Genomic DNA, 27,599 nt, shown 5'->3' with positions numbered 1-27,599 from the left:
CAATTGAGCGACGAGCAAGAGACCGTTTGACGGGCTGTGTTTTTGTACTGTCAATATAGGCTACATGTGATGGTAGAGTTAGCAAAACAAATGCCCCGCGATTGATACAAATTGTGACAGTCTGCCAGGTAGGCCTACTTTGCAACCAACTTTTTATTGGGAAGATTTGTTAGGAAAGCCTTTCGAAATGTTAATTAAAAAACAGAGCATGATGACAATTACGCATCGCAAAGACTTCAGACCAAACTTTTTGAATGGTCTGCATACCCATTGTTGTTTGAATAAATCTTGATCGTTTTTTGTAAAGCCAATTGTGAACCAAAAACTAATGTGACCAGCAAAAAAAATATATTAAAAGAAAATGACTGGCACCCAACCAACCAATTCAAATTAGGTGTCGCACTGCCAAAACAAAAGGGTTGCAAATGCAAGTGGCAGTTTTAAMACCTGAATTTACATTTCTATGTGCCAGTAAGGCAGTAACATTCTCTGGAGAAAGAACAAAAGAATAGCAGTGCAGCTAAAACTGAAAGACAGTGGCAGTGTTTCTTAGTCCCAGACTAACTGCCTCAGTGCTCCCAGTCAGAGAGAGGGGGAAAATAAAAAGGTGGAGGAGAAGGTCTGTCGGGAGGTCTAAATCCTCCATGCCTCATTATCTCCGCTCTCAKGCTGCTGGAGTTACTGACAGACTAGACGATTAAGCGCAACTCCGTGATTTACGAATGATTTGAGTGGCGACTGGAGCTCGGTCATGACATAAAATGAAGTTTCAGTAAAAAAAAAAAAATGATTCCAGCACACAAATATCCCGCAGTAGTAGCCGCTCGACTCCGTCTAGTTGAGTTGGCTACTGACTGACAGGCACACTTCGCCGGGGGCTGGGACTAGGCTGTTGAATCACAGGAAACCCACTCAGGCAGAAATGGTTCAACATCTATGATGGGAATCCTCATGTGCATGAGAGACTTCAAAAAAKAAAAGAAAAAAGGAATGCTGGCCTCCCGAGTGGCGCAGCAGTCTAAGGCACTGCATTGCAGTGCTAGAGGCGTCACTAGAGATCCAGGTTCGATCCCGGGCTGTGTTGCAGCCGGCCGCGCTCTAGCGACTCCTTGTTGCAGCCGGGCGCAATGCATGCCGACTTCAGTCACCAGCTGTACGGTGTTTCCTCCGACACATTGGTGCGGCTGGCTTCCGGGTTAAGCGAGCAGTGTCAAGAAGCAGTGCGGCTTGGATGGGTCGTGTTTCGCAGGACGCATGGCTCTCGACCTTTGCCTCCCCCGAGTCCCTACAGGAGTTGCAGCGATGGGACAAGACTAACTACCAATTGGATACCACAACAATTGGGAAGGAAAAGGGGGAAAAAGTACACAATAAAATGTAAAAAAACAAACAGGAATGTTTACCTGTGTGTTACAGTGAGCCTTTTACTTGATAGATCAAAACCAAAGACATGAGATAAACAGTATATMAAATGTGTGCAAAGTAACCAAGTGAGTGAGTCAGACACCTACATCTTTGAAGAAGCTCTGCATCAGAGCGAGCCTGACGTCGTGAGCAGCCCCGCACGTGTCCGCTGGGTAGATGCGCTCGTCGTCAGTGGTTGGCAGTTTCTTCGCCTCGTCGCTCTTGCATCGGTGTCCCAGCACTGAAATAGTCAGAGCACGGGGGCTCGTAGTGAGTGATAATGTATTACTATGCATAAGGAGCTCTCAGATTCCCATTTATAAGTCTGCATAACATTTACATAGAACAATCAAGGGCAGCGGTTGCGTGGAAARCATGTCACGTTTAAGGAATGCCTGTAGTCAAAARCAGACGTTTTTCCCCTTTCCASATCAGGAACAGAGAATAGTGAGTGATAAATCAGTCGATAATGACAGCTAGTCTCCCAMACATCCTCTCAGTAATCAGCGGCAGTCTGGAAAAATATCCCGCTTCCAATGATTATGGCTTCCAATCTAAGGACAATACGACCGTGTGCAATAATGATCAGAGAGATAATTAACTTAGCGTTTACATTGTCTTTTGATAGGCATAATATGAAATAGCAGTTGGCAGATCATATAAGGTGTTCTTTTGACCTTGAGGCTGCAAGTGTTCCCAAACCGCAACTAATTACTAATAAAACATGCCGTTTATTTTCATGACAGTGAATGATCCTCCTCTGTCTGGGCAGGATGGCTTCGAAATGAACCCTTAGCGGAGAGAGGCTGTATGAAAACGCAGCCAGGGATCAACGTGAATGATAAATGAGCCAATTAAAACAGCTAAACTACCTATTAAAGTTAGATTTCCAATATGGTGGAGCCAAGCTGCCATGAATAACTGTTTTGGTTTAAATCGGCAAGGGCCGTGCTAAGGGAAGTAGATGTTCTTATCTATGAAATACACTACCTGTTCAAATGACTCCGTATTGCCATTTCATTAGTAGGTGGTTGAAATTGAACTACAAAATCAGGACGGTGGTGAGACAAAAGCAGATTGTGTAGGCCATTAATTTAGTGATGTGAAACAGTGAGGGGGCTACTGGGGGATGTAGTGCAGTAGTACCTGAGGATGCCTGGAGGAGAACGACCAGGCCAGTGGGCCGGTCCTCAGTGGAAGGGCCACTCTGGCCACAGATCACACAGTCATAGAGGACCTCAGACTCCTTTACTTCAGAGGCACCCAGGTCCATGGCTGCTTCAGTGTCCGGGGATTCTAACAGACACACGACAACACAAAAGGGTTACTTTTAGTTCCTAACTTCAACACTTTATTAATACCACATTAAAAAGGCTTCATCATAAATGCTGGAGATATCATCAAGAATAGGTCCCATTTGGAGCTGGATAGCAATTTTGCATTCTAAAAACAGATTTTCTGAGCAATTGACATTAAACGAGGAGACAAACATATTGGAATAAGTGCTTGGAGCTCKGGGAAGATCTTGGCAAGCCATGTGTAAAAAAACTAAAACATTTGGCGGTAACGTGGTGTGAAACTGCTGTCTTTGGGGCCGGGTAAAACAGTTAATAAAACGCCATTCGAGGTGCCAGATAAGCTTGCATTCCTTCCTAGAAACAATACCACGCTCAATTACTTTGTTCTTTCATAATTCAGAGAAAATCAATGACTAGTTCTATTAGGTTGGACACGGGTCTCAGTTCCACTTCAGTGAAATAGCATGTATTTTCTTATACAATTGCATTTTCTCAATTACAAGATGAGAAGGGGTGGTTAAAAGAGGATAAGCATGGACAAAAGCACAGGTAGCGTTCAGASATACTGGTCCACCACTCACTGTACTGTAGTGGAAAGGACCGTGCCTCGCGTCAACACTTTAGCTCTCTGCTTGCTCTGTCCAAGTGATTGGCGTGGCGCTAGAGATTAATTACGGATGTGAATTTCATTTTAAAAAACGTTACGATTTCAATTTGAACAGCAAATATGGCATAGAAATGTCAACCCGTGTTGGAATTGATTTATTGCGTCAGGTGGACTGATCTCGGGAGAGGTCAGTGTGTTCCAAGGGAAATGAAAACAGTTTGCATTAGACGGAACAGCTCAGGCCTCAGGCCATCAGTGTACGCTGAGCTGGAGACAAGGACACTGGTGTTGCAATGGAGGACGACTGCCTGGCTATGCTATTTTTCGCTCCTGAACAACATACGTGTAAAATCTTTGCAGTCAACACTGTAGCATGATTGAGTGAGGATAGTTGTGACAAATTGAATGCTTTCAGATGGCATCCTATGAAGGATGCGGTGGTATTTTTAGCCCTCCAACGGCATAGCCTACAACTGCTCAATCGTAAACAAATCACTGTCCAGTCATTTACATACGAAAATCTAGATCATAAACCTTCCAATTTAGAGCCCATAATAAGTCATGCTACAAAATCCATTTAAAAAGCAGATGCTCGCAACATCTGTTGCCCGAGTCAAACGCATGAAAGCTCAGGAACAATAGGATCATATCTTGAAACGCATGAGCCTCACCGTATTCAAAATGGTCGTCTTTCATGTGGCACACAGCTAGGAGAGAGAACCAAAATGCAACACCGTAAACGGGAATTCAAAAAGGGGATTTTGTCTTTGCGCATAAAAACACAAGACATCATAGTACCCGGATGTCGGTCTTATCTTGGCTTTAGTTTTCCACAAAGCCCATAAACCACTGCGGCCAAGCGCACTGGGAGATTTGTGTTTGAACAGATGCTTTCACCATTGGACCTATTTGCCTTGTCAAAATCCCAGCACAAATATTCATATCCTTTGTGACCTTTGATTCAATCTGTGAAACAAACATAGCTCATGAGAAGCCAATGACCAATCTTTATACTGATGAGATGGACACGCAAGYTAATCCATTCAATAAATGTGGGGCATTGTCAGCAGGGACACCTGCAAAAAGATGGCGAAATTACTACTCAAACAATTGTACGTTTCTTCAAAATCTGTGCAAATAGGCAAACTCCATTTACATTGTTAAACCCTGCCTAAGTGTTCCCTCTGATCACAGAGACCATTATTCATCCATTAACCACGCTGTGKCAGGGTCGTCCCTGGGAGTCCATACCACTATTAGTGCTTTGATCCGCTGTGTACTCGACCAGCACGGCTCCAACCCCAGGGGAGTGCTTTCCTCTCATTGCGCCTAACAAGTGTYGGTAGTCCATGGGAGGGCCGAGRGCTGTGGCCAGTGTCACCTTGCCACAGTGGGGGGGAGGAAAAAGCTAAGCTTTCTTTCCTTCAAAGACTAATGGAACGAGTCCATAAAATGTCCTCAGCATGAGTGGCGTGGAGTCCACTTCAATGTTATAGCGAAACGGGCCCCATATCCAAGAAGTCCTAGCATATATATTGCACCATCGAATAAATCTGTCAATACATAAGTACAGCTAGAAGCTCGGGAAAGGTTTTTGAGAAGACTGACCCAACATTCGCAATAACTCATAGATGGGGAAACAATAGGAATGCGCTTTGAGAATGAGAAATGCTGCGGGACCAAATGAGTCACTGCCTTACCAACATCCATGGCTGTTTCCATGAAACTCTTCTGTCTGGAGGCAAACTCAGCCAGGAGTTTCTGCTGTCTCTCTCGAGCCCTCTGACGCCTGAACGGAAAACAAAGCTTCAAAAATCACAGAAGACTACTTCCATATAAAAACTGCCATCAATGCAAAAAGTCACAGTCATACCATTTTACATAAGTGTCAAAGTGTTGCATAGCTTGGAAATAGTCGGAGACTTGTGGTGACACCACCACACATAAAACACACCAAAAATGCTACAGAGTTATTCTAATCAAAATGTATACTTAAAATAGAGTGCTGAGGCATGTGGCCCAGGCATCCATTATTTTGATGCAGGAGTAATGCCCATTCTCTTCACTGATTGGGTTAACCCATCGCCATAGCAACAGCTTCCATGTGTAAGTGGAAATGCTTAGTTTTAATAATGCACTGAAAGCCCTTCTTTCAATGGCTAGCCATTAAAATCACCACCACTCACCAACCAGTGCATTACCATTTCCAGACAGTGACTGGTCTGCCCGTTACACAAATGCTTGTTTTTCCTCAGACGCCGTCACAAAGGCATACTAGATCATGTGAGATTGGCTTTGTAGCATTGGACACTGATACATACAAACTAGAATGTAAGAGCCTATTTTGAGCAAGGCTACAGTATGTGACTGGGTGCTGGGCTGTGAAGGTGATTATTTCCCTAATGTGGCTGGCTGTAGATCCTGTGCAGACTTCCAGGGAACAGGGTTGACTGTAAATAGAGACCCCTAATAAGAGGACATAAACAAATGGTGACAGGAGCGTCACAGCTCAGTAATTCCCACTGACAGCTTCAGGGGCACAGACAGCCCGTCTGAGAAATGTGAAGCACCCCCATTCAGCTTCCTCTGCCATTGGCTGGCCCACAGTCGCCCTGGCAACAGCCCGAGAACAAGGCTCTACGCTGATTGAATTTTTTTTTTTTTTTACAAATTCATACTCTGCAGATGCCCTTTGACCAACTTCAAAAAAAGTTTCTCATTTCAAAAGCTAATAAAGTCCTCACATTGAAACAGTTTAACGTTGATTATTGTATTCATTTTAAGAGACGTAAAATAAAAGTGACACCACATAAGTTGATGATGGTTTTGCAAACGGAGTGGGAGCCTGTAACAAACCTCTCCTCCTTATCCATGGTCTTCTTGGCAGCGGGGCTGTTCTTCTTGGGAGCGACAGGAGGAAAGACCTTCCCACAGATCTCCTGGATGCTGCGCTTGCTCTGGTGGCTACGCGTGGCCGCCTTGGTGAGGATGCGCTCGATGGCGGTGATGCCGTCCCCGTGGATGTGGCGGTTTGGGTTGGCGTCCATGTCCTCCAGCCAGGTGGCCGACAGAGAGTTCTGCTTGGCCGACAGCTTCTGGTGCAGCTTGATGAGCAGGGAGAGCATGCTCTCGTGGATCTCCAGGATCTCGGTGACCAGCTGGGGAGGCGTGCCGGGCGGGACCCAGCGAGTGGAGCTGCTCTTGGGCCGCACCGCCTGGCTAGCCTCTGTGCTGCTGCGGTTGATGATCTCCTGGAACTTCCTCCGGCGCTCCGCCACCAAGCTGAACACCTGCGCCTCCCGCACATTCTACCAATAGCAGAGGCACATGTCAGATCTCTCCTACACACATACATCTGCTTTCCAAACATGCAGCACAAACCATGGCCCTCTCAATAAACACATGCAGATGAGGGAGAGCAAGAGAGACACCCATGTGACCACCTTTCCTTCCAATTCAGCCGGTCCTTGTCGAAACGCTGTCTTTCAATGGAGTGTTTATGTGCACGACACAAATGCCTGCTCAAATTACAACGTCACAGAAATCCATTTTGGCATGATGGATCCCGCATCCCTACATTAGAAGGAGGCCACCTTGCAATCAGCAGATGGGCACAGCACACATATCGAAGTCACATTAAATACCCCTAATTCTGTTGACTTTAAGAGAAACCTCAGAGTTCTAGTTCATATGAGAGAAATTCAACCCCCCCCCCTTGAACGTGAAAAACATTGGAACAATTGCAATGACTTGCCCTGATAATGGATGGGAGCACTGTTAAATATACATACATCACACAGCCCTGTCGGAGCGCCATCAATCAAGGTGACATGCAGTTAAAAAGCGTTTACCCAGACTCACATTATACACTTAGTTTCAACCCCATCAGAGCACAACACCACACACTCAAAACGACCTAAATATGGCTACAAATCGTAAGACATGAACAAGAGAATAACGTTGTCATGGAGGTTTTACACAACAGTCAGAAGAGAACACACTGCAAGGCCCTGAGGACATCATCCAGGTCTTCCTAGTAAGACCAAACAAACACTCAAAACGCAAACAGCTACCTCTCTCCAATTCCCTGTCAGACGCCTGGAATTCTGTGGAGCAGAAGTACGGCAAAAACAACATTACGTAAGTGCTTTTAACACATATGACCCTGGCAAAGTGCAACCTCTCCACATCAAAAGATATAACAGGCAACATAATACAAAAATACCCAGTATACCGAGCATACTGAAGGAACATTATACCTCATCTGCCCAGAGGTAAACAATTCTGAGCACAGTAGCATGAATACATGAGTCGAGGCAGTACCACCCAGTGTGCAGGCAGGGTGTTAACTGACCTGGCCGAAGTTGGATGCCTCTSCGCTGGTGCTGGCAGGGGGCTCCCTCTCCCTCTTCACCTCGGGGGCAGTCTCAGGCACCCTCACCCTCACGTAGTTGATGACATGGTGCAGGTTGGACAAGAGGTTGGTGCCTGGGAACCAGCTGTCATGGCAGTGCTCCTCAATGCAAGGCTCCTAGTCACAGAACATGAGAAAGGGGGTTAATGTGAAGAGCACATAGGAAGAAACTAACGAACGTTGTCTTTGAGTGGCTGAAGGTCTAACCTCATCCTCCTTGTCCTCTTCAACCTGGTTGTCCAAGCCCAGCTCAATCAGGTAGAGCACCATGCACAGAACGTGCTCAGACATGTTGGAGTGATCCAGCCAGATCTAAAACAAAACATTTCATTATAGTTCTGCCAAATTCAACCATAGGGCAAATCTCACCATCAGCTTTTATCAAAGACAATGAAATTCCTATTGCACAGGTGTTTCTTTCAGGGACAAATGAAGCGATGAATAATATGAGTGAAGACGGGTTTGGAAGGGTCACCTTGTAAAGCAGTGTGAAGATGACAATGTGCAGTGTCTTGCAGTGTAACAGCCTGTCCAGGCCTTTGTAACAYGGGTGCAGAGGAGTCCGCTCTTTGTACGGTGGCCATGGATTCCCTGTCGTGTGCATCCCGGACTGTTTCAAGCTGGGTACAAACACAAATCAGGTCAATTCCAAGCAATAATCAATAGAGCTCAATCCAACATCACAAACGCATAGGTAATAATGTAACATTAAATAATCTCCTGAGGAATTTACCACACGGAAACTTCCAGTCTACGCAAAAGAACAGCCGATCGGCTGAAATGACTCAAGCTATAAGCGATGACAGGATCGTGGTTATATAACAACGTGGCCTGGTTGACAGGCAATCCATCATATTCCAACAATGTGAACGAGTAACATAAGCCTTCTGTCACAGACTTGAGGTGGGGAAATAGCAGCTTCAACATGCTTCAAGGGGGAAATATGATCATCTGGTGTCATGACAGGGTTACTACGGGCCGTACTAGAACGTCTTTTTCAACATGTGATGACGTGATGATCTAAAAATAGCAAAAATAAATGGAAATCATTCTTATTTCTTGTTCAACATGGATTGAATAGCTTGGATTTCTAAAATTGCCTTTGTTCAATATAGCCTACATTTGGTATTGAAGAAATCATAGAGCAAGAAAAACATTTTATCCATTACCCATGTAATCTTTCCTTGCCCTTAAACTGCTAATTCAAATTAAGAAGGGCTGCCAGGAGAGGACACTTCAGTATATTTAGTCACTTCACATCTTAAAGAGATCTTCAGGAAATGAACCTAACACCATCTCATTTGTCTTCAGAGACGTCCAACCTAAAATCTCACAAGGAAGGATTCTCAAGACTATTACAGTTCGCAGTTAAAATATTGGAACCAACCCCGCCCTCTTCACCACTTTGGCCTAACCCCTCTTCAAGGACAGGTGGGAACAGTGAGCCAGTAAGTCAAATTTTTCCATCTACAGAATATTGCCAGATTTYGACCTACGCCATCACATCCTGCAGCTGAGCGACTCATCCGTGACTTTATTTCAACCCGTCTGGACTACTGTAACACCCTTTTTGTTGGCGCATCCGTCAAGTGCCTAAACAGGCTACAATGTCCAGAAATGTGCTGCACATGTCCTCAACCACATTACTCCAGTGCTGTTCAACCTCCACTAGCTCCCCACATGCTCACGCGTCGACTACAAAATCCTGGTTCACATCTACCAAGCTATCTACAACTCTGGACCCAAGTACCTGTCCGACCTCAATCTACTCTCCTGCCCTACACACACCCTTCACTCCTCCTGGTCCGTCTCCCTTCAGCCTCTAACAGACTAAAAACTATGGGTGACAGGGCTTTCAGTTGTGCAACTCCGCGGCTCTGGAACATTCTTCCAGACACTATTAGGGCTGCAGTGTCAGTCCTTTTTTTTCTTTTTTTTTTTTAAAGGCACAGCTCAAGACCGTGCTGTTCAGAAAAGCTTTCAAGAACCCCTGCTAATTCTGTTCTCATGTCCTCCGGACCTGATGACAGCTTTGATTGTTATTAGTATTTTTTAAATTTATTTTAATATTGCATCTTGGGTCTGAGAAAAGCACTTTACAAATTAAATTATTATTATTATGCAGGGCATGGCACCCACCCTCTCGGTTTCAAACATGACCATCCCAACTGTAGAACTGAACGAACCAGAACTACATAACAAGACATACTGAATGTACTGTTAAAATAACTATGTACTCATACATAGTCATTCAAAACCTGAAAATTATTTCACACATTTTTTTGTAAAATAAACCATTAATTTCTTGCTGGAGAAGATGAGCTTAGTGACTTAACTTACAATGCTGAGTATCGGTCCATTGCTGACTGGACATCACGACGATAGACTGTTCTGAGAATAACCATGATGGGGTCAAACTCCTTCTCCCACACCTCCGCTGGAAAACAGAAAGATCAATCCTTGAGGAACGGCTGCTAAAGAGTCACGTTGCCATACAATTTTTTTTTTCTCTTCTCATGGGGCCTCAGAAAGTGGAGTTAGCCTGCCCCCAAGTGGAATGTGCAACGACAGGGAATGTGGAATTGCAATGACAATCTGACACCTCCAATGACACAAACCTAATGCGGTTCTGGCTGTTACCATCTACCCATAAACCTTTCCAATGTCTCTATGCACCCCCCGTCCCACACAACATCACTCTTTTGTATGGGACGAGTGTCCTGACACGAGTGTCCYGACACGGTGGTCACTAAAGATCCCATGGCACTTATCGTAATAGTAGGGGTGTTAACCCCGGTGTCCTGGCTAAATTCCCAATCTGGCCCTCATAACATCATGTCCACCTAATCATCGCCAGCTCCAATTGGCTCATTCATCCCCCTGTAACTATTCCCCAGGTCGTTGCTGTAAATGAGAATAAGTTGACTGAGAACACACCTGGTAAAATAAGGGTTAATAAAACCACCAACAGAACAATCATATCAGCACAGAATGGTCTCAARACATTATACAGACTATATCAGGTCTCCATCACAAAAAAACATTTAGACTGGAAATTGGGCCAATTTCAAGTTAAAACAAAATCACAAAGCTGACATTAGGATAGGWCACCTAATGAGCCAAATCCTGATCTGATATTAAAAAAAAGGCACAATACTTTATAACAGCCATGGACTTAAAAATGCACTTCTCAGCAGCTGAGGCATTGCCCTATATTAGGTAATAGGGGAGACAAACAGGTAGTGATATAACTGCCTGAAGGGCATTACAATTTCAAACGTATACAGGACAATAACTAAGTCTTCAAGAGGGACCTCGTCTTGATTGAGACTTGTGAATTGTGCAAGTTCCTAGGCTTCTGCATGGGTAGAACTAGAGTCAATTGTGGTGCATGAGTGCCCTCTCAAGGTCGACTGGTGAAAAAGCACCAGTGATTATGTTGAATGAAAACAATATGCTTGGTGTTGATCCAACAAAGCTTTCGGACAGCATCTATTCATTAGTCACACACCGTAGCAAAAACTTTTGCACCGTTGTAAAATGTTTTGAAGTGAAAACTAGTTTCTATTGCACAAATCCAGGTCCCTCCCAGTTTAGTTCTTTACCTAGTGAACACATCCCAAGCCAGGAACTACAATAGACAACTTACCTTTAGGAGTGTACATGCCCTGCTGCATGGAACCCCCTAGTTCAAACACGGGGGCTTTGAAGTCAGCCACGGCAGACAGCATCTCCTCAAAGCTGCAACTTCCCGGCACAATCCCACTCTTGGGGTTGGGATTCTCAGGAATCTGAATATTCACTTCAGGAAAGTATGTACCCGGGCAAATGTGCAGCATAATAAAAGATAATCCCAAGTGAAAATGGCAAGACTGATGCGTGTTACATGATGCAATTYTACATTGATTAAACTAGTCACAATCAAAGTCATATGTACCAACAGGGGGAGGTCTGATGAAAACAACGTGTTTTGGTGGGTTTTCCATTTTGTAGAACAGGGACAACTCAATTACACATGTTAACAAGAAAATAAAAAATTAGCTCTTCAGAAAAAGTTAGACAACAGAAAATCTGGAGACCAAATATCCAGCTACCAACAACTCATTATGAGAATCAAAGTGAGAACATACTGACCACGGGTAAGGACGTTCAATTAATTATACTGTGAATTGTGAGGCTGATAAAACAGTGAGGATACGAGGTCCAACAGTGAACTGTGGGTACGGTCATTCATGCACAGTTGGGAGACCATCTCGGCTCTGAGAATCTCATCATCTGCCATGCCTATCAATGAAAGGGAGAAATATTCAGTACAAATGTATAAAAAATAAAAAAATAAAAATAAATAAATTTAAAAAAAGCGATGGATAACGCTAATATAGTCAAGATGATATGCAAACATTCCAATTGTTGTTCAGGTAGAATTTCCTTCTCCCTTGTTGCATCTGCACTTACCCAAGTGGATGCGAAGACTGGACAAGATGACGAGAAACGTCAAGGCTCCCTCCAGCATTGGCCTCTCCTGCTCACCGTCAAGTACAGTATTCTGGTGTACAGAGGCCATGGTCAACAGGTCCACCACTTTGAATCTGGATATGAAATACATGTTACTGCCAGTAAAACCTCCAGGCTACTCGTCATCTAGTTACTCAAAATGGGATTATTCAACAGGTGATGATAAACAAGGTCAATGAAGTTCGGCGAAAAATGACAAGTCGAAAGGACTTTTCCCAAAAGGGTCGACCGTACCTCTCGAACACTGAAGAGATGAAGTAGTCTGGATCTAGCCTTGAGGCACACACCTGTCGAAAGATTGGGAAGAACAATTATTGAATGTTGTTTAGGACCTAACAATCCTAAATGTTGTAATCACCTTGAAGTAGTATATACCTGGAGCAGAAAGATGTCTGGATCGATCATAGAGTTGCAGAAGTGAGACTGCACGTAGGTCATAGCCTGTCCTTTGATCTGCAGACCATTTCTGACCCACATGTTACTGTGGATCTCCGACAGGCTTGCCTACAAGAAAACACAAGGGACATTAACAAAAACTGCTTTGCACCTACTGTATACATTCCACTGAACAAATATTAAGGAACCTCCAGAGTACACAGTCACACAGGAACCCCTTWAACAGTCAGTCGACGACTCCTACTTATGTACAGCGCATTCGGAAAGTATTCAGACCCCTAGACTTTTTCCACATTGTTACGTTACAGCCTTATTCTAAAATTGATTAAATAGTTTGTCCTCATCTACACACAATACCCCATAATGACAGTAAAAACATGTAAAGAATTAAAAATAAAAATAAAATTTCCTTAAGTATTCAGACCCGTTACTCTTCGTTGAAGCACCTTCGGCAGCGATTACAGCCTCGAGTCTTGGGTATGACGCTAAAAGCTTGGCACACCTGTATTTGAGGAGTATCTCCCATTCTTCTTGAGAGGATCTGCAGARATCTGTCAGGTTGGATGCGGAGCGTCGCTGCACAGYATTTTCAGGTCTCYCCAGATATGTTTGATCAGGTTCAAATCCGGGCTCTGGCTGGGCCACTCAAGGACATTCAGAGACTTGTCCCGCAGCCACTTCTGCATTGTCTTGGCTGTGTGCTTAGRGTCATTGTCCTGTTGGAAGGTGAACCTTCGCCCCAGTCTGAGGACCTGAGTGCTCTGGAGCAGGTTTTCATCAAGGATCTCTCTGTGCTTTGCTCCCTTCATCTATGCCTCGATCTTGACTAGTCTCCCAGTCCCTGAGGAGTGGCTTCCGTCTGGACACTACCATAAAGGCCTGATTGGTGGAGTGCTACAGAGATTGTTATCCCTCTGGAAGTGTCTCCCATCTCCACAAAGGAACCCTGGACCWCTGTCAGAATGACCATCGGGTTCTTGGTCACTTCCCTGACCAAGGCCTTTCTCCAACAATTGCTCAGTTTGGCTGTGAGGCCAGCTCTAGGAAGAGTCTTGGTGGTTTCAAACGTTTTCCATTTAAGAATGATGGAGGCCACTGTGTTCTTGGGGACCTTCAATGCTGCAGACATTTTTTGGTACCCTTCCCAAGATCTGTGCCTCGACACAATCTTGTCTCAGAACTCGACTGACAATTCCTTCGATCTCAAGGCTTGGTTTTTGCTCTGACATGCACTGTCAACTGTGGGACCTTGTATAGACAGGTGTGTGCCTTTCTAAATCATGTCCAATCAATTGAATTTACCATAGGTGGACTCCAATCAAGTAGTAGCAACATCAAGGGTGATCAATGGAAACAGGATTCACCTGAGCTTAATTTCAAGCGGCATAGCAAAGGGTCTGAATACTTATGCAAATAAGGTATGTTCATTTTTTACACATTTGCTAAAAAAAATAATTCTAAAAACCTGTTCTCAGGTCTGAATACTTTCCGAATGCACTCTATGTGTGTAAGAGACTAACAACTGTTTGGGTATACGGGGGAAGTCAGCCTTTCCTTTTTAGACATTGCAGGACCTTATTCACCCACAACTTCTTCTTATATGTGAGGCATTATCAAGGCATTGAAATGGCATGTGTAATGGTCCTTTATTGGTRCAATACCTGAATCTGGAGTGGATGGACCATGATCCTCATGAGCATCTCTTGGTCTGGGAGGAGACTCTCCAGGTCAAGCCCCTGGCACTTCACTGCCTGTGAGACAATAGACACAGTCAACTCACTACAAAGAGGGCTTAAGCGCCAGGAACAGAACTTAAAGTGTTGTAGATCTGCCAYACCTTGCTTAGGAACATGGCGTAGTAACGGTGCAGTGGCAGGTGAAACGTCACYTGATTTGGAGCAAGCTACAGAGAAACAGAGACCAGATAAACACTAAAGGAAACGTCGGTCTACAAAATGCTTCCTGACTGTTGTGCATATTTGCAGAGTTACCTCGTCCACAAAGCCAATGGCATCAAACCAGATCTGAAGAGTCTCCAAGCAGTAGCGCACCACCGTCTTGGTGTATTCCTGTGTCTCCTGCGAATAAACAATTATTTGTGGTATAATCATTTTCGGTTTTTAACGCCACTTTAAATGTGTACATGACACTGCAACAAAATTTCCCCATGGGGACAATAAAGTAAGTAAGTAAGTAAGTAAGTAAGGTTTCTGTGCTTAACACCTGAATGTCAAATAGCCGTAACGTGATCTGCATTACATTTAAGAGGGATATTGGACTCACTTTGACTTTGCAGTGTGTGAGGAGACCCCACATTGGTTGTGCGCAGGCCTCCAACTCGGCCGCAAATGCTGCATAGTACGTCTGGGACTCGAACTCCACGTGCTCACTCAACTCCCGCTTATTCAAGTTCATACCTACAGGACCAGGCAAGAGCTTTCAGGGTGAGTCATCACGTAACAGATAGCATTACAGTGGTCTCATTCACAAAGACAACACAGTGTTAACCCGGGAAAACATATTTGTTGACATCTAGATAAGTCTAAGACTGGGGGGAATTCCATGTATGTAAGGGCAGCCTACACTCATACCATAACATAGTGGCACTATGCTCTCTGCATCTTGCCTAAGTAAGTGGATACTTCAGCCAACAGTATCTGCGGCTAGGGGTTATTTTTAGGGTTATGGTGGCCACATAGCAGGAGTGCTGCACAGACAATTCTAATAGAGACAAGGKCCGTGTTTGATAGCATCAAATCCATGAGGTATTGTGGGTAAATGGTGACTGACTGATCTACAAATAATAATGAGTAGTTATTTATGACGCAGTCAGTCGGCAGTTGCCTGCACCGCCTGCTACAATGTTGAACGAGCACAAGGAATAACATGCGCCGTAATTGTCTTTGTCAGGTTAAATTCCTATTAGAGTAAAATAAAAGTTGCCTTCAATGTACCATAACATCTGTTTTGCTGGACATMTTGCTCAGCTACAGAAAATAGTGACCAGCTAAATAAGCAGTGACTACCACCAATGGAAGGGAATTACAGAGGACTAATATTGCGTCATATGATTAAGCAGATACTAACGGGCAAATGCAGACGTTTTTCTCTCAATATCAAAAGAATGTCTGGTTACCTTACAAAAAAAGAGCATCTTAGCAAAGAGCAATTTCCCCAAGCAAGCATTTTCCTAGGAGTGGTCTGAGTGGGGAGGGGAAAAATGGAAAACTAGCCATTATGGGCAGAGGTTTGTAACTCTTATTGGTCTATTAACCAATTTACCRCCTGGTGATGTAACTAGGCAGGCCAAAACTCCATCCCACCAAAACAGGCTGACATTTCTGGTGGTCTTTTCAAACAGCTCTTACACTAAAAGGGCATTATCGTTTTCATAATGTCATGGTATTATTCCAACCTCAGTGAATAAATATATAAAAACACAGAAAAATCACATTTTTGACTGCACTGGGCCTTTAACAGAGACAGATGATAGGACATGACTCCAATAGATAAAGATCAGACTAAAATCACACCAGCTACGCTACCAGGGAATAACGATTAGTCATCCTTGAGGCAAATACTGACACATATCACAGTCCCAGCTACCACTACTATTCAGATTCTTAAATCCACAGGCAATTACCTTGAAAGAAGGACACAAAGCTCATCCACAGCATGAGCAGTGAGTGGTCCTCCAGGAATTTCTTAGCTACACTTTGGTGTGAGAGAATATTAATAAAGTCGCTAACTAAAGGCCAGTAAGTGTTGTTCTTCAGCAGAGCCTCGCTGCAGTTGACCACAACGTGGCGGCTGTTCTCTTCATCTGAAAATAACGAAAAAAAGAGTGACCGAACACAATGAGGGTTGGTAGTGTGGGAAGCAGTTTAGATTCACACAGTCAGTCAAACAATCATCAGTATGGTCATTCAAACACAGCTCACCTTGAAGTTCACTTTTGATAAGGCAACTCTCCATCATGTAGAGGAGGACAGTGACCATGATGTCTAGTAGTTGACACTCCTCTGTCACGTGGCGTGCTAAGTCCTCATTGCTGAACAGCTGTACACTGATATGTACGATGCGGTTGGACATGGTATCCGACTCCTGGCTTTTCATCAGAGTTTTCATGATGAATGCATAATGTTGAACAAATGTTTTCGTGAAGGTGATCTACAAAACAACAACAAAAAAGCAMAACAATCAAACAGGTAATAATTGACTACACTCTGCAGTCATAACAGCTTCTCTAAAAATTAAAAAGAAATGCAGCAGAGCCACTACACTTAGCTACAACATGAAATACATACCTTGTAGTCTTGATCTGGCAGCATGTTCAGTAGAAAAGTAACCATCTTCTGAGGAAACTCGTACTTTATTGTCCAAAACAGCAACTCCTCCAGAAAACATTTGTGTTTCAGGGAGTCCATAATGGATGGATCTAAGGACAGAATATACATTTTTTTTTTTTTTAAATCAGTGTATCATTCATCATTACATAGAATGTAATGCATGTTATGTAAATTACCTTTGGTTGTGCTACTAAGTTTCACCCTCTTTCTCTGTCCAATAGATTGCCCYCCATCTTGATCCTCCTTTAAGAAAAACATGGGAAGTATTATAACTACTGTATCTATATTTCAATACTGAGAAGAAAGACTAACTATTCTGATACAGTATTCACATACCTCTTTATTGGACCCAGAGCTGGATGGTGCTGCGGCTCCTAAAGAAACCAGAGCAGAGACAGACGGCAGCCATTACTTCATTTTTTCCTTGATTAATGAGTCATTGAGAAACACTACTTCCATTATGTTTCCATACTACAACAAATGGCATGCTATCAGGGACTCTTATTTTGAGTTCCAACTCCTAAAGAGTAGATGAGGTCTTACCCAGTAAGCCCAGAGCCCCTGTCTCAGATCCTCGTGTGGGCTCTGCAGCCCCAGTCTGGGCCTTCTCCTCCACAGACACCAGGCCTGAGTTCTTCAGTGCTGACAGGTAGTTCTCGTAGTTCTTTTTTGCAAATACATTCTCTTCTTGACCTATAGGGCATATTTACATATGAGATATGTATTAAACTATCAGACATTCATTAGCCTGTGTGGAGCATTGAATTATTATAGTTTGGCAATATTGATTCGTATCATGTCACCTTTTGATAGTTTCTCTCCCCCCCGGTCAGAATAACAAATCACTCAATGGCACTATGAGTAAGTGGAAAYAGACATATTTACCCATRCTCAGGTCCTTGAATGTTTGCTGATTCGTTAGGATCTTTGTCAGCACAGTTCTCATTGCTCCGCCCATCTTCGTCAGTTCTTCTAGGAAGGATATCTGGGGCTCCAGCTGCTGTAAGACCTTCTGTAGGTCCCTCTCAGTTGATGTGTCTGTGAGAGCAAGGTATGATAAAAGTTGTGAAATTAAAATGTGTCAGAAGGGCTCATGAAAACAAGCAGAATGACCTACATAAGATAGTTGTAAAATAACTTTCTCCACAATGTTTTGTTCTCAGAGGGCTGTTTAATTGCAATCAGGTGCTTTTAGGGTATTCTGTAGACATAGTGCGATGCTGKTTCTCCCACCTGGTTCAGTGTATCCATCCCTTAGGTACTGTATGATACAGATGATGAAGCGAGAGAGGACCATCTCTGACATCAGTAGTAAGTCTCGGGGCACTGAAGGAACATTCTCCCCGGTTCTTAACCGATGCCGTCTGCAAAACCTGACAGAACAACATCCATATAAGTTTATTTCATAACCAAGAGAAGTACCTAAAATAAATTGTGGAAGTATTTGGGAACAATTACAGGACAACCTATCTAATGGACACAAGCAGTGTCTTTTCTCTTCCTTTGATAGTGCAAGWTGTGCATTTTAAGTTAGGCTAGTAGTATATCTGACTGCCTTTAATAAAATGTCATGCAATGTCATCCATCAGAAAAGAATAACTGCAGAAGAGTAAACTAATAACTTAAAGGAATGGTGGGGAGTAAGCTGCAAAGAAGATATGTTAAAGAGCAACTGCCCCTAAAAAACGAATTCTCATTTAGAAAAKAACCTATGTGGCATCGATACGAGTCAGAAGCATTTATTCTGTCAAAATTTACTAAAGTGTAAATAGTGTCATAAAGTCATTGTCATCCAAAACTGAGTTGTGTGGGACTTGTGGTCGTGACTTGCGTCAGAACACAATTGAAGGTTTGGTTCGTTTCAATTCTGCCCACAAGTAATCATCAATTTGGAGTGCAGCTGCAAGACCCAATTGTAATGCCCGTGGTAAATGTGGGTTGACTTTGGTAATCCCTATGGGGCTAGTTACAGACCATCTAAATTACACCATGTACATAGGACAATTATAAAATTCCAATAATCCAAATTTCAATGACTTAATGTATAGTTGGTTTGAGTTAAAGTATTTCATATACAAATATTGAAATATTTAATAAGAAAACTAAAAGGTGCRCAAAATGAAAATATTGTCTTGTTTATTGGTGGTCCCTAACTAGCCCCAGGGATAGGCTATCCAAAGTCAAACCAACTTTGCAAAGGGCGCACACCAGACTGAAGCTAATTGGCAGAATAATTTGGTTAACTTCCCACCTGCAAACACACACCCACATCAAACCACACCCCAAAACCAACTCACGTTTTAATTGAACCATGGCCTCTAACATTTCTTAATTAACCAAATATTTGTTAAAAAGAGGCCAAATCAGGAAGTGCAGTCGCCCTTTAAATCTAAACATGAGCTGATATGTTACAAGAAGTGATCGAGTTATTCTGCAGGGATTTTTTTGTTGTTGTATTATCCTAGAAACCTTGTAGGATTAGTTCATTTCAATAGCACAGTATTTGCATTAAGAATATAAAATGCAAACATATAAAATGCAAGTATTAAGTTGTTCAATTTGATTCTTAAAAAGGTAAACTGTTTCTGTTGCGAGACGTAATAAATACACCTCTGCTGTGTTTATAGCCATTGTTCAAAGCTGTGTGTACTTGACTAGATTGCTGGGGTTGGGTCCTATGACAGGGACGTKAACTAGCCTCTGGTGTTTTGTTAGCTAGCTAACGCCCAATTCATTWATTTTTTCCAAATAATTTGTATTTTCAATAAGAGCTTTTTCAGAGCTCCAATTCGTGAAAAAAAATCCGAATTGGGATGTCTGTCTAAACGCAGGCTAACTAGTGCCCCCATAAAAATAAAATGTTTGGGTTTTGTATAGCTAAATCAAAAGATTCATGTTTTTTCAATCAATAGCATGTTCAGTGACAACAGATGTGAGTAAAATTAAGAGGACCTGTCAAAACGGCACAGTTGCTATATAAACTAGACTCAGTAAGGCAGCATACTCCCAACTAGGTAGAACTTTGCGAACTAGCTGTTAGCCAGCAAACTAGGCATTMTCATGACGAACTAGCTGTTTGCCAGCAAACTAGGCATTATGACCCATACTAGGCCCCATACATTTTTTTTATTGTTTGATTATGTCAGTTGCTGTCAAAAAATGTCAAGTATTAAGTATTATCTATTCATTAGAAAATGGCACTACAATCTAGCTAGCCAGTTGGCGTTAGCTAGCTAGCGCTCTTATGCTAAGGACTTACCCAGTTTCTCGCATGACATTACTATCTCCACAGTCACAGGCCCCACCAGCCTGGCTCCTGAACATATTGAAATCATGGCCTGTGTGATCGCCGTTGTTAAAACACTCTGCGCAGAGTGACATGCAAGGAGAAATGCCACAAGTCCGACAGCGGTATGCCACAAAATTGGCTGTCCAAACCAAGCCGCATAGAGTAGCATTGTCATAGGACCGGACCGTTTTGCAGAATTCCTCGAAACCTTCTCCTCCTGCTATTAGACATTTACACCAGTCAAGAGCCTCGGTGTCTGCCGCTGGCTTTTCTGGATTAAGAACAGAATCAAGCAGCTCTTGAAGTTGTCGGACACCAGAGCTGTTGTCAGTCCGATTAAGGTCTGACTTTAAATGAGCAGCAGTAGATTTCTTGTCCCGGCGTAGCAGCAACGCCGCCATCATAAACTCTGGCTTGTACACAAATGTATTTTTGTTGTCCTGTTGCTATGTTCTCGTGATTTCTCGCGATACATCCGGTTATTGTGTTCACTGTTTGTGTTCCGCGTCTATTGTGTTAAACCAATGACGTATATAAATCATTGGTTCAAACACACTGACCTGGCTTCATTGCAAATCCACATCCAGTTTGGCAGGTGATCAAGCTGTGTAGTAGTTTCGGCTACTGCTGTCCAGTAGGCAGCTGATCAACCGTGACCATGCAATTTTGTACACCAAAAGTTATATAGACAAACCATCACAACCCACGATTACAGTAACCTAGCTAATCCCTAACTATGAAATGACAATGCCAGTGGTGACAGTAACTAGCGGAATCAGAAAATGTTATGCATGTTTTGTATTGCAAAAACACCATGATCATAGAGCTGTACTACTTTTCTTAGCGTCTGTTCCACTTCGGATTGTTTTCATTGAGACCCCACTAATGCGGAAGTGTCACTCTGTACACCCTCCCCGGGGCTCTGAAGAGGTGTGTGCTGCGAAATTTAGCTTTCTATGCCATATTCTAGCTCAAATGTGGCCAGCAGAAGGTAAACAATAAAACCAAGTCTTTGATTGCATTTACGGAAAGCAGCTATCGAGTACAATCTAGCTTCCTTGATATCCGTGGTCTTCCCGATAGGGCTCTCGGCGTTGAGTGTATGTACCGTTAGCTGTAGCAGGTCAAGGTTTGCTATACAGCCAATATGAAGCTGAAAGAGTTGGAAAGTTGTCTTCAACAAGTGGACGCCTTTGAAGAACCCAAGATTCTTCTTGAACAATATCCAACCAGCCCTCACATTGCAGGTAAGACTACTCCACAATAATCAATATAGGTGGCCCACTAAAGCTATAACATTACAAACGTGTGTTTGTTGTTAACGGTAGACTCATCCATATGACATCACGTAGAYGTCAACTACAACAATCTGCCAAAACCTCCTACTGGCTCTTCACGATTTGTTTGCATGCCAATTTGAATTTTGTTGTAATTGAAATTGCTGAGTCTAATTTTAGTAATTTAAACATGTGTCTTTTCAGCATGTATGCTTTATACAATCCACAACACATTTGATGACATCGAGGGCAAATTGGTTGCAGATTTGGGATGCGGATGTGGCGTTCTTAGCATTGGAGCAGCAATGCTTGATGCAGGGTAAGAAAATAACACCAACTGTCTGAATAAAAGTTATTGTACTGGAGTATTTAACCACTCACCTTCTTCTCTTACAGTTTGTGTGTTGGGTTTGACATTGATGACGACGCACTGGAGATATTCAAAAGGAACTCTGAGGAATTTGAGCTGACCAACGTAGACCTGATCCRGTGTGACATGTGCTCCCTGAGATCCCATGCATATGCCAAGAAATTTGACACTGTGATAATGAATCCTCCATTTGGTACCAAACACAACCAAGGTGAGATCACATTTTAAGGTAATAAAACAACCAATTGATGTGTTATAAACCTTGATTGCTTTCTCAAAAATAAAGGTATGGACATGCAGTTTCTGAGGACCGCTTTAACTATGGCAACAACAGCAGTATATTCCCTTCACAAAACATCAACACGAGGCGTAAGTTGTCAGAACACTCCATGGTGTACTACTCTTTCATCAACTTCTGWCTTAAGTGTTGTCTAATTCCTCTTTTTGCCTAATTGCAGCACATACAGAAGAAAGCAAGTGACTGGGGAGTAAAAATGGAAGTAATAGCAGGTAACAGAAATGTCACAATGGAGTTGTAGTACTCGAGTCTCGATTTATTACTTCTGACTCACCTTACCGTGACTTGTACTTGATAGACAAGCTATTAGCAGCACTGGGTGAGCAGAGCAACGAGGGTTGTTCTCTAGCAGTGGGAAGGCTCCGCCTCCAATCATAGGCTACACACCGCTCAAGCAACTCTTGCTTCCTCGTAAACACCAGTCTACTATTTAGCTTTGCCTGGTTAACAAACCGGTTTACAAAATTGATATTAAGTTTAAAACAGTCTAGCAATTTCGTTCTTTCCCCTTGAGTATAGAAAGGTTGGCTGTTTGAATTTGTCATCTCGCTCACTTTCTTTCCCCACAGCATCCCATAGCCAGGTTCTGACAAGTCTCCTTTTACTTTTCACTCTGCAAAAAAACATTTGTCACATTACATATCAGTGGGTGAATACCAAACATTTGAGCTGAGAGCATGTTTATTATTGACAATAATCTTATCAATCTGACAGGAGCAATAGCCAATACTGTCTAGAGAATTTATCCCTTCAAAACATTGATTTGACAAATGTTGAACATTAAATTGTGAGAGCCTGCGTATGAAGGACATGTTTCATAGGCTATTGCAGGCAATTATCACCATTGGGTAACAGGAGAAAAATCTTTGCGTTACTTCAATGCTCACAAATCTTCCCATCAGCCCACCACATTTCTGCTGGGCAGATATCTACCATATAAAGAGGCAAACAACCAGCACTAACCAAAATGTCTAAAGAACCCCAAATCATTCATTTTGCTTTCACTTTGTGCACAAACCAATGTTCATGTATTTTTTGTTTTTGTTTAACTCCGACCCAGTGACTCAGACTTGAGCACTTGGACTCGATAGTCAGCCATAGGAACTCTACCACCGGTGACTGACTTAGCCAGAGGGACTCAACTACAACACTGCAGTGGAGGTGATGAACAAGTACACCTAAATCAAACCTGACCGTGTGTTTCTCTCCTTGACAGAGCTAAGATATGACTTGCCAGCGTCCTACAAGTTCCACAAGAAGAAATCGGTAAGAAAAATGTTAAGTCTGTAAATTGTTTCGCCAAGTGCTTTGAACATATGCTTCTGAGAATCTGACTTAAAATCAAAAAACTTTAATGGCTATTCACAAGTAAAAGGAACAAGATCTATGATTTAGGACTCAACCGTATACACTTGATTAAAACAATTGAGAAAAAAAAAGAATGGCACTGATTAACAAGTTTCTTGTAACATGCACATCTTGTATGGAGGTGACTAAAACAGGCGTAATATGCTCCTGCTGAAATTAAATTATTTGTTTAGATGCAGTCAACACAACTAATGAAATCCATATTAAATAAGAAGTCCCATAATGTTCAGGGTAGAAATTGATAGGTATTGACAATGTAAGATGCACACCACATTACTGATAAGGCTGAACACTTTCCATTCTAAATTGTTTTCTAGGTTGACATCAAGGTGGACTTTMTACGGTTTTCCACAACATGAAGCCTCCACTGGAATGGAATAAAGTTGTTTTCAATGGGTTTCTTTTCAAATAAAATGCTTCAACGAGAGGTGCTAGTACATTTCTAAGACCCATTTTCAGTTTTGACAACTTTTGCAGCTGGAGCATCAGCATCTTTGCACACTCCTTCCAGGGCTCGCTTCTTYGGGCTAGGAGGTGCTATTGGAGAAATGGGAGTTAGAAGGAAAAGATTAGATACTCAATTGTTCCAAAGTTTATAATTGACAGACATGTCTCAGCAGAATCCTATTATTATATTGCGTGATTAACATAACTACTCTTACCATCATTATCACTATCATCAAATTTGGTCTTTCTGCCTTGGTAGTGTGATTTGCCATCACGTCCACCCCTGTCCCTTCGTCCTCCTCTCCCCCCTCTACCACCTGATTTTCGGCCACCTGTAAAGAGAGGAAATGCACCATCAGATCAGAAATGACATTATGAAGAGAAAAATAAACGCCTTGAAATCAGTTACCTCTACCACCTCGACGTCTGTTGAGAGATTCCTGTTGGTCTTCAATTATCTTTTTCAGAGCTTCCCTCTCAGCATCTCCCTCCATCACCTCCCACGTAACGTCTTCGCCTTTAATTTTCAAGTTTCCTYCACTTGCTTCCTTGGCCTTATCAAGAGCTTCCTTGGCACTCACTCTGAAGAGGATGGTACCCTTTAAGATAGGAAATAATTATTTTCTATGACATTCATTTGTAATTGAGGGGTGGTTMAAAATGTTTATTACACTGCAATTACTACCTCTTTGGCACCCCTGGTGAAATCAATCCATTTGATTTGACCATGACCTGAGAACACCTCGTGAAAATCCTCTCTTGAAACACTGTCAAGATTGCCTGAGAACTTCAACAGGCATCCGGTCTGCTCGTCCAGAGATTTCTACAGTGTMAAATAAAGCAGCGGACCATTAGAACAACTTTAAACCTCCCTGTTTTGGAAAGAAATATACAAATAGGGTCCTGTTCAATAGAAGCAAACAGGAGAAACATGGCTTAAATTGGTGGTGGTGCTACACAAACTTGTCCAATAACAGATGCTACTTTCAAAATGTAAACAACCCTTTCAAAACAATCTCATTTAAGGATGTGTGATAGCACTTCCAGAGATCTTACCATTTCCTCTTCCTCTGCTTGTTTTTGTTTTTCGTCCTTGTCACTGTAAAACAMATTTGGAACAATTTACTTTACCATAAAAATACCCTCCAGGAAGAAAAAAAACATGATTAAAAGGTCAGTAATGTGCTCACTGTTTAGCCTTAGCCTTTGACTCTGCTTTTAACAGTTTTCTATCCTCTGTTTTCTTTGCATGGTAGTCCTCTCTGAAAACAGAAGAGCAGAGTTAATTCTATTCATAGCCTTTTCACCAGTATCAATAGGTCATATTAGACTTGGTAGCGGTAACTTAGCCTCCACAAACCTTGAAAGTACAATCATTTCATTTTCTTTGAATGATTTGGTGTCTGTGCGTGCTAGGAACTGCTTTGATGCTTCTTCAGTGTCAAAAACCAGGAATACTGAGCCCTGAAAATGGATGGAGATGCTGAGTGTTTTGTATTACACACATTGTGTTTTCATGTACYGTCTTTTAAGCACATGACCAAATAWATTTCCCMCTGGTGGGATAATAAAGTTAATCTGAATCACCTTGAAATTCTTTTGGATATTGCGTCTCATCTGAATGTTTTCTATGACGCCTTTCCCTTTCAGCCACCCCTCGATTTCATCAAGGGTTGTCTCCAATGGGAAACCTTTCTGGAAGATCATAGAAAATGTTTAACATACAAACACAGGGCTCCAAACAGCTGTAATTAGGTGCATCTCGAATCTTGGAAAATTCAACGTACAATGTACACAGATTTGTGTTTGAGGGTATCTTTGTACTTGTCGTTCAGTTCTGGTAAGGGCTTGCTTGAAATTCTCCTGATYTTTGTCTYATCCTCACTCAATTCCAAAAGGCCAGTCTGGGATTTCTTCAGAGACTCAACAATTACACTGTGATCGGTTGTCAAGCATTTCAGCCTGAAAATAATGAGGGGAAAGTTAGGAATTATGTTAGAGCGAACAATAAACATGTATGTAGGCCTTACCAAGTCAAAAGCTTCAACTAATAAAATTAAATTGCACAAACCTGTTAAACTTGAGCATGGTTTCCAGAGTCACCCAGCCATCATCGAGCTGCAACTGTTCTTTGAGGAACTTGTCTCTTGGAAGGTTGTGATCACCGAAGTAGTACTTTGAAGATGAATAAAAACGTGTCAATCAGGGAAAATCAGCATTATCCAGGTTAGTTGACAGTATATACCACCATATTTGAATATACAGTTACAGTATAATACCTCAAGCTGTTGAGACACCTTCTTCTCAAGTTCAGACATTTCTTGAATTTCTGCCATGATGAGTCTGAAAAGAATAAGTCAATGGAGTATTTATTWGATCAAAATGTGACAAATCAATATTATTGATTTATAAGCAACACATACCAAATGGAAAATGCTTTAGCGACATGCACTAGCCGTGCCAGCTAATTACACAACGGACAAGCGCATGAAGTTTGCGTGTGGAAAAGCATTTGCTTACCCACGTTTTCACTACTGACTGAAGACAGTCATGTTACCCAGCCTAGTAAGCTACCTAGTACTATAGAAAGCTCATGTGAATTAATTGCTTTCACTAGTGGTTACAGTAACACAGCCTCTAAATTCAAACGAAGACATGGCCTAACGGGCAGTTTACAGCGTGTCCAGCACGTACATGAAATGCCTCGCTCTGTCTGCTAACTCTTTACGTTAGCTTGCTAGTTAGCTAGCGTGCAACTGTTTCTTTCTCCACGGGCCTCTAAAATACAAGATAGGACAATTCTATACCAAATAAGATGACTTGCATAGGAAGATTAAAMGCTGGTTAATTGTAATATATTTACTTACTGTGATATATTGACTTGCTACCTRCAGAAATTCAGGTTGATCAGAAGGCTTTCTTCCACACACGCTAAATCACGTTGGCAAGCAAGTGGGTTGTCCTGCGTGCTACGGAGATCGTTGAGGGCCAAAACTGCCTTGGTGTGCTGTTTTACCAAAGATGTATAACTAAACCAAGTAAGACCACTGCCTGTCATTTCCAATGGAACAAATTAGTCACAGTGGGCAGAGCCAAGCACACGCCAGCGAGATCTTATTGGCGCGTTCTAGAATAATTCTGCATATGTCAGTTAGGGAACGCCTACTCTGTGAAGCGCTTGTGTTCAACAACTCAATTCGCCTTTGCACTCCTTCTACACAGCGCGATTTTTAAAAACTTATGCGTATTGTAAAGTCTACTTAGCTTAGTCCACTCTGTTCATAGTAGATTTTCGTTTTTGGAACAGAAATCTGTATTGAGAGCAACTGTTTCATCGATGAGAAAATGTGCAGAATGTTGGCCAAAAKCCATCTAGTTCCATCTTCTCTCAGTGCCCGCCAGTGGGCTTCCTCTCACTACCATATTTGGCAGTGAGTGGAAATGCCAAAGCGGATGCTTCACATTTATACATCCAGTGAAATATCTGTCTCATTGTACTGTGGTTTTACGTTCTGCACTGCAGCCTAGACTACTGTACAGCGCCGTCTAAATTCTCATTCGATGAGG

General features: G+C 42.4%; 3 protein-coding genes across 6 annotated transcripts in view; 1 reads left to right on the top strand and 2 right to left on the bottom strand.

The window, feature by feature from the left end:
- Nucleotides 1-21,119, bottom strand: part of LOC111959698 (ubiquitin protein ligase E3 component n-recognin 3) — a 43,065-nt gene extending 21,946 nt beyond the window's left edge. For 2 of the 4 annotated variants that reach the window (XM_023981463.2, XM_023981464.2), the window contains exons 1-27: nucleotides 20,243-21,119; nucleotides 18,217-18,356; nucleotides 17,869-18,021; nucleotides 17,527-17,676; nucleotides 17,320-17,357; nucleotides 17,160-17,226; nucleotides 16,942-17,072; nucleotides 16,576-16,804; nucleotides 16,278-16,457; nucleotides 14,918-15,051; nucleotides 14,626-14,712; nucleotides 14,472-14,537; nucleotides 14,296-14,385; nucleotides 12,614-12,742; nucleotides 12,473-12,525; nucleotides 12,179-12,312; nucleotides 11,922-12,007; nucleotides 11,373-11,514; nucleotides 10,064-10,160; nucleotides 8,199-8,343; nucleotides 7,931-8,035; nucleotides 7,664-7,840; nucleotides 7,383-7,415; nucleotides 6,166-6,617; nucleotides 5,010-5,098; nucleotides 2,551-2,700; nucleotides 1,512-1,645 (exon numbers count right to left, since the gene is read on the bottom strand). In XM_023981463.2, coding sequence (XP_023837231.1) covers nucleotides 1,512-1,645; nucleotides 2,551-2,700; nucleotides 5,010-5,098; nucleotides 6,166-6,617; nucleotides 7,383-7,415; nucleotides 7,664-7,840; nucleotides 7,931-8,035; nucleotides 8,199-8,343; nucleotides 10,064-10,160; nucleotides 11,373-11,514; nucleotides 11,922-12,007; nucleotides 12,179-12,312; nucleotides 12,473-12,525; nucleotides 12,614-12,742; nucleotides 14,296-14,385; nucleotides 14,472-14,537; nucleotides 14,626-14,712; nucleotides 14,918-15,051; nucleotides 16,278-16,457; nucleotides 16,576-16,804; nucleotides 16,942-17,072; nucleotides 17,160-17,226; nucleotides 17,320-17,357; nucleotides 17,527-17,676; nucleotides 17,869-18,021; nucleotides 18,217-18,356; nucleotides 20,243-20,676 — 3,825 coding nt within the window. In that variant the 5' untranslated portion in view covers nucleotides 20,677-21,119. The remainder of the gene's footprint in view (nucleotides 1-1,511; nucleotides 1,646-2,550; nucleotides 2,701-5,009; nucleotides 5,099-6,165; nucleotides 6,618-7,382; nucleotides 7,416-7,663; nucleotides 7,841-7,930; nucleotides 8,036-8,198; nucleotides 8,344-10,063; nucleotides 10,161-11,372; nucleotides 11,515-11,921; nucleotides 12,008-12,178; nucleotides 12,313-12,472; nucleotides 12,526-12,613; nucleotides 12,743-14,295; nucleotides 14,386-14,471; nucleotides 14,538-14,625; nucleotides 14,713-14,917; nucleotides 15,052-16,277; nucleotides 16,458-16,575; nucleotides 16,805-16,941; nucleotides 17,073-17,159; nucleotides 17,227-17,319; nucleotides 17,358-17,526; nucleotides 17,677-17,868; nucleotides 18,022-18,216; nucleotides 18,357-20,242) is intronic. The other 2 variants (XM_023981465.2, XM_023981466.2) reach the window with 2 other exon arrangements.
- Nucleotides 21,120-21,149: 30 nt separating this feature from the next.
- Nucleotides 21,150-24,012, top strand: mettl5 (methyltransferase 5, N6-adenosine). The gene is made up of 7 exons (XM_023981468.2): nucleotides 21,150-21,519; nucleotides 21,754-21,868; nucleotides 21,946-22,130; nucleotides 22,206-22,288; nucleotides 22,378-22,429; nucleotides 23,434-23,483; nucleotides 23,903-24,012. The coding sequence occupies exons 1-7, from the start codon at nucleotides 21,420-21,422 to the stop codon at nucleotides 23,942-23,944; spliced, it is 627 nt and encodes a 208-aa protein (XP_023837236.1). The 5' UTR covers nucleotides 21,150-21,419; the 3' UTR covers nucleotides 23,945-24,012.
- On the bottom strand, nucleotides 23,553-27,387 carry LOC111959699 (lupus La protein homolog B). Its single transcript, XM_023981467.2, has 12 exons — nucleotides 26,900-27,387; nucleotides 26,312-26,375; nucleotides 26,104-26,207; nucleotides 25,820-25,994; nucleotides 25,620-25,727; nucleotides 25,393-25,496; nucleotides 25,223-25,294; nucleotides 25,089-25,131; nucleotides 24,718-24,855; nucleotides 24,442-24,631; nucleotides 24,248-24,364; nucleotides 23,553-24,122 (listed from the first exon to the last, which is right to left on the bottom strand). The coding sequence occupies exons 2-12, from the start codon at nucleotides 26,366-26,368 to the stop codon at nucleotides 24,028-24,030; spliced, it is 1,203 nt and encodes a 400-aa protein (XP_023837235.1). The 5' UTR covers nucleotides 26,369-26,375; nucleotides 26,900-27,387; the 3' UTR covers nucleotides 23,553-24,027.
- Between the last annotated feature and the right edge of the window lie 212 nt (nucleotides 27,388-27,599).

The sequence above is a fragment of the Salvelinus sp. IW2-2015 genome, linkage group LG36 (assembly GCF_002910315.2).
Source record: "Salvelinus sp. IW2-2015 linkage group LG36, ASM291031v2, whole genome shotgun sequence".
Classification (NCBI taxonomy): Eukaryota; Metazoa; Chordata; class Actinopteri; order Salmoniformes; family Salmonidae; genus Salvelinus; species Salvelinus sp. IW2-2015.
Note: the sequence above shows the minus strand (reverse complement) of the source record. Positions and strands in the feature narration are given on the sequence as shown.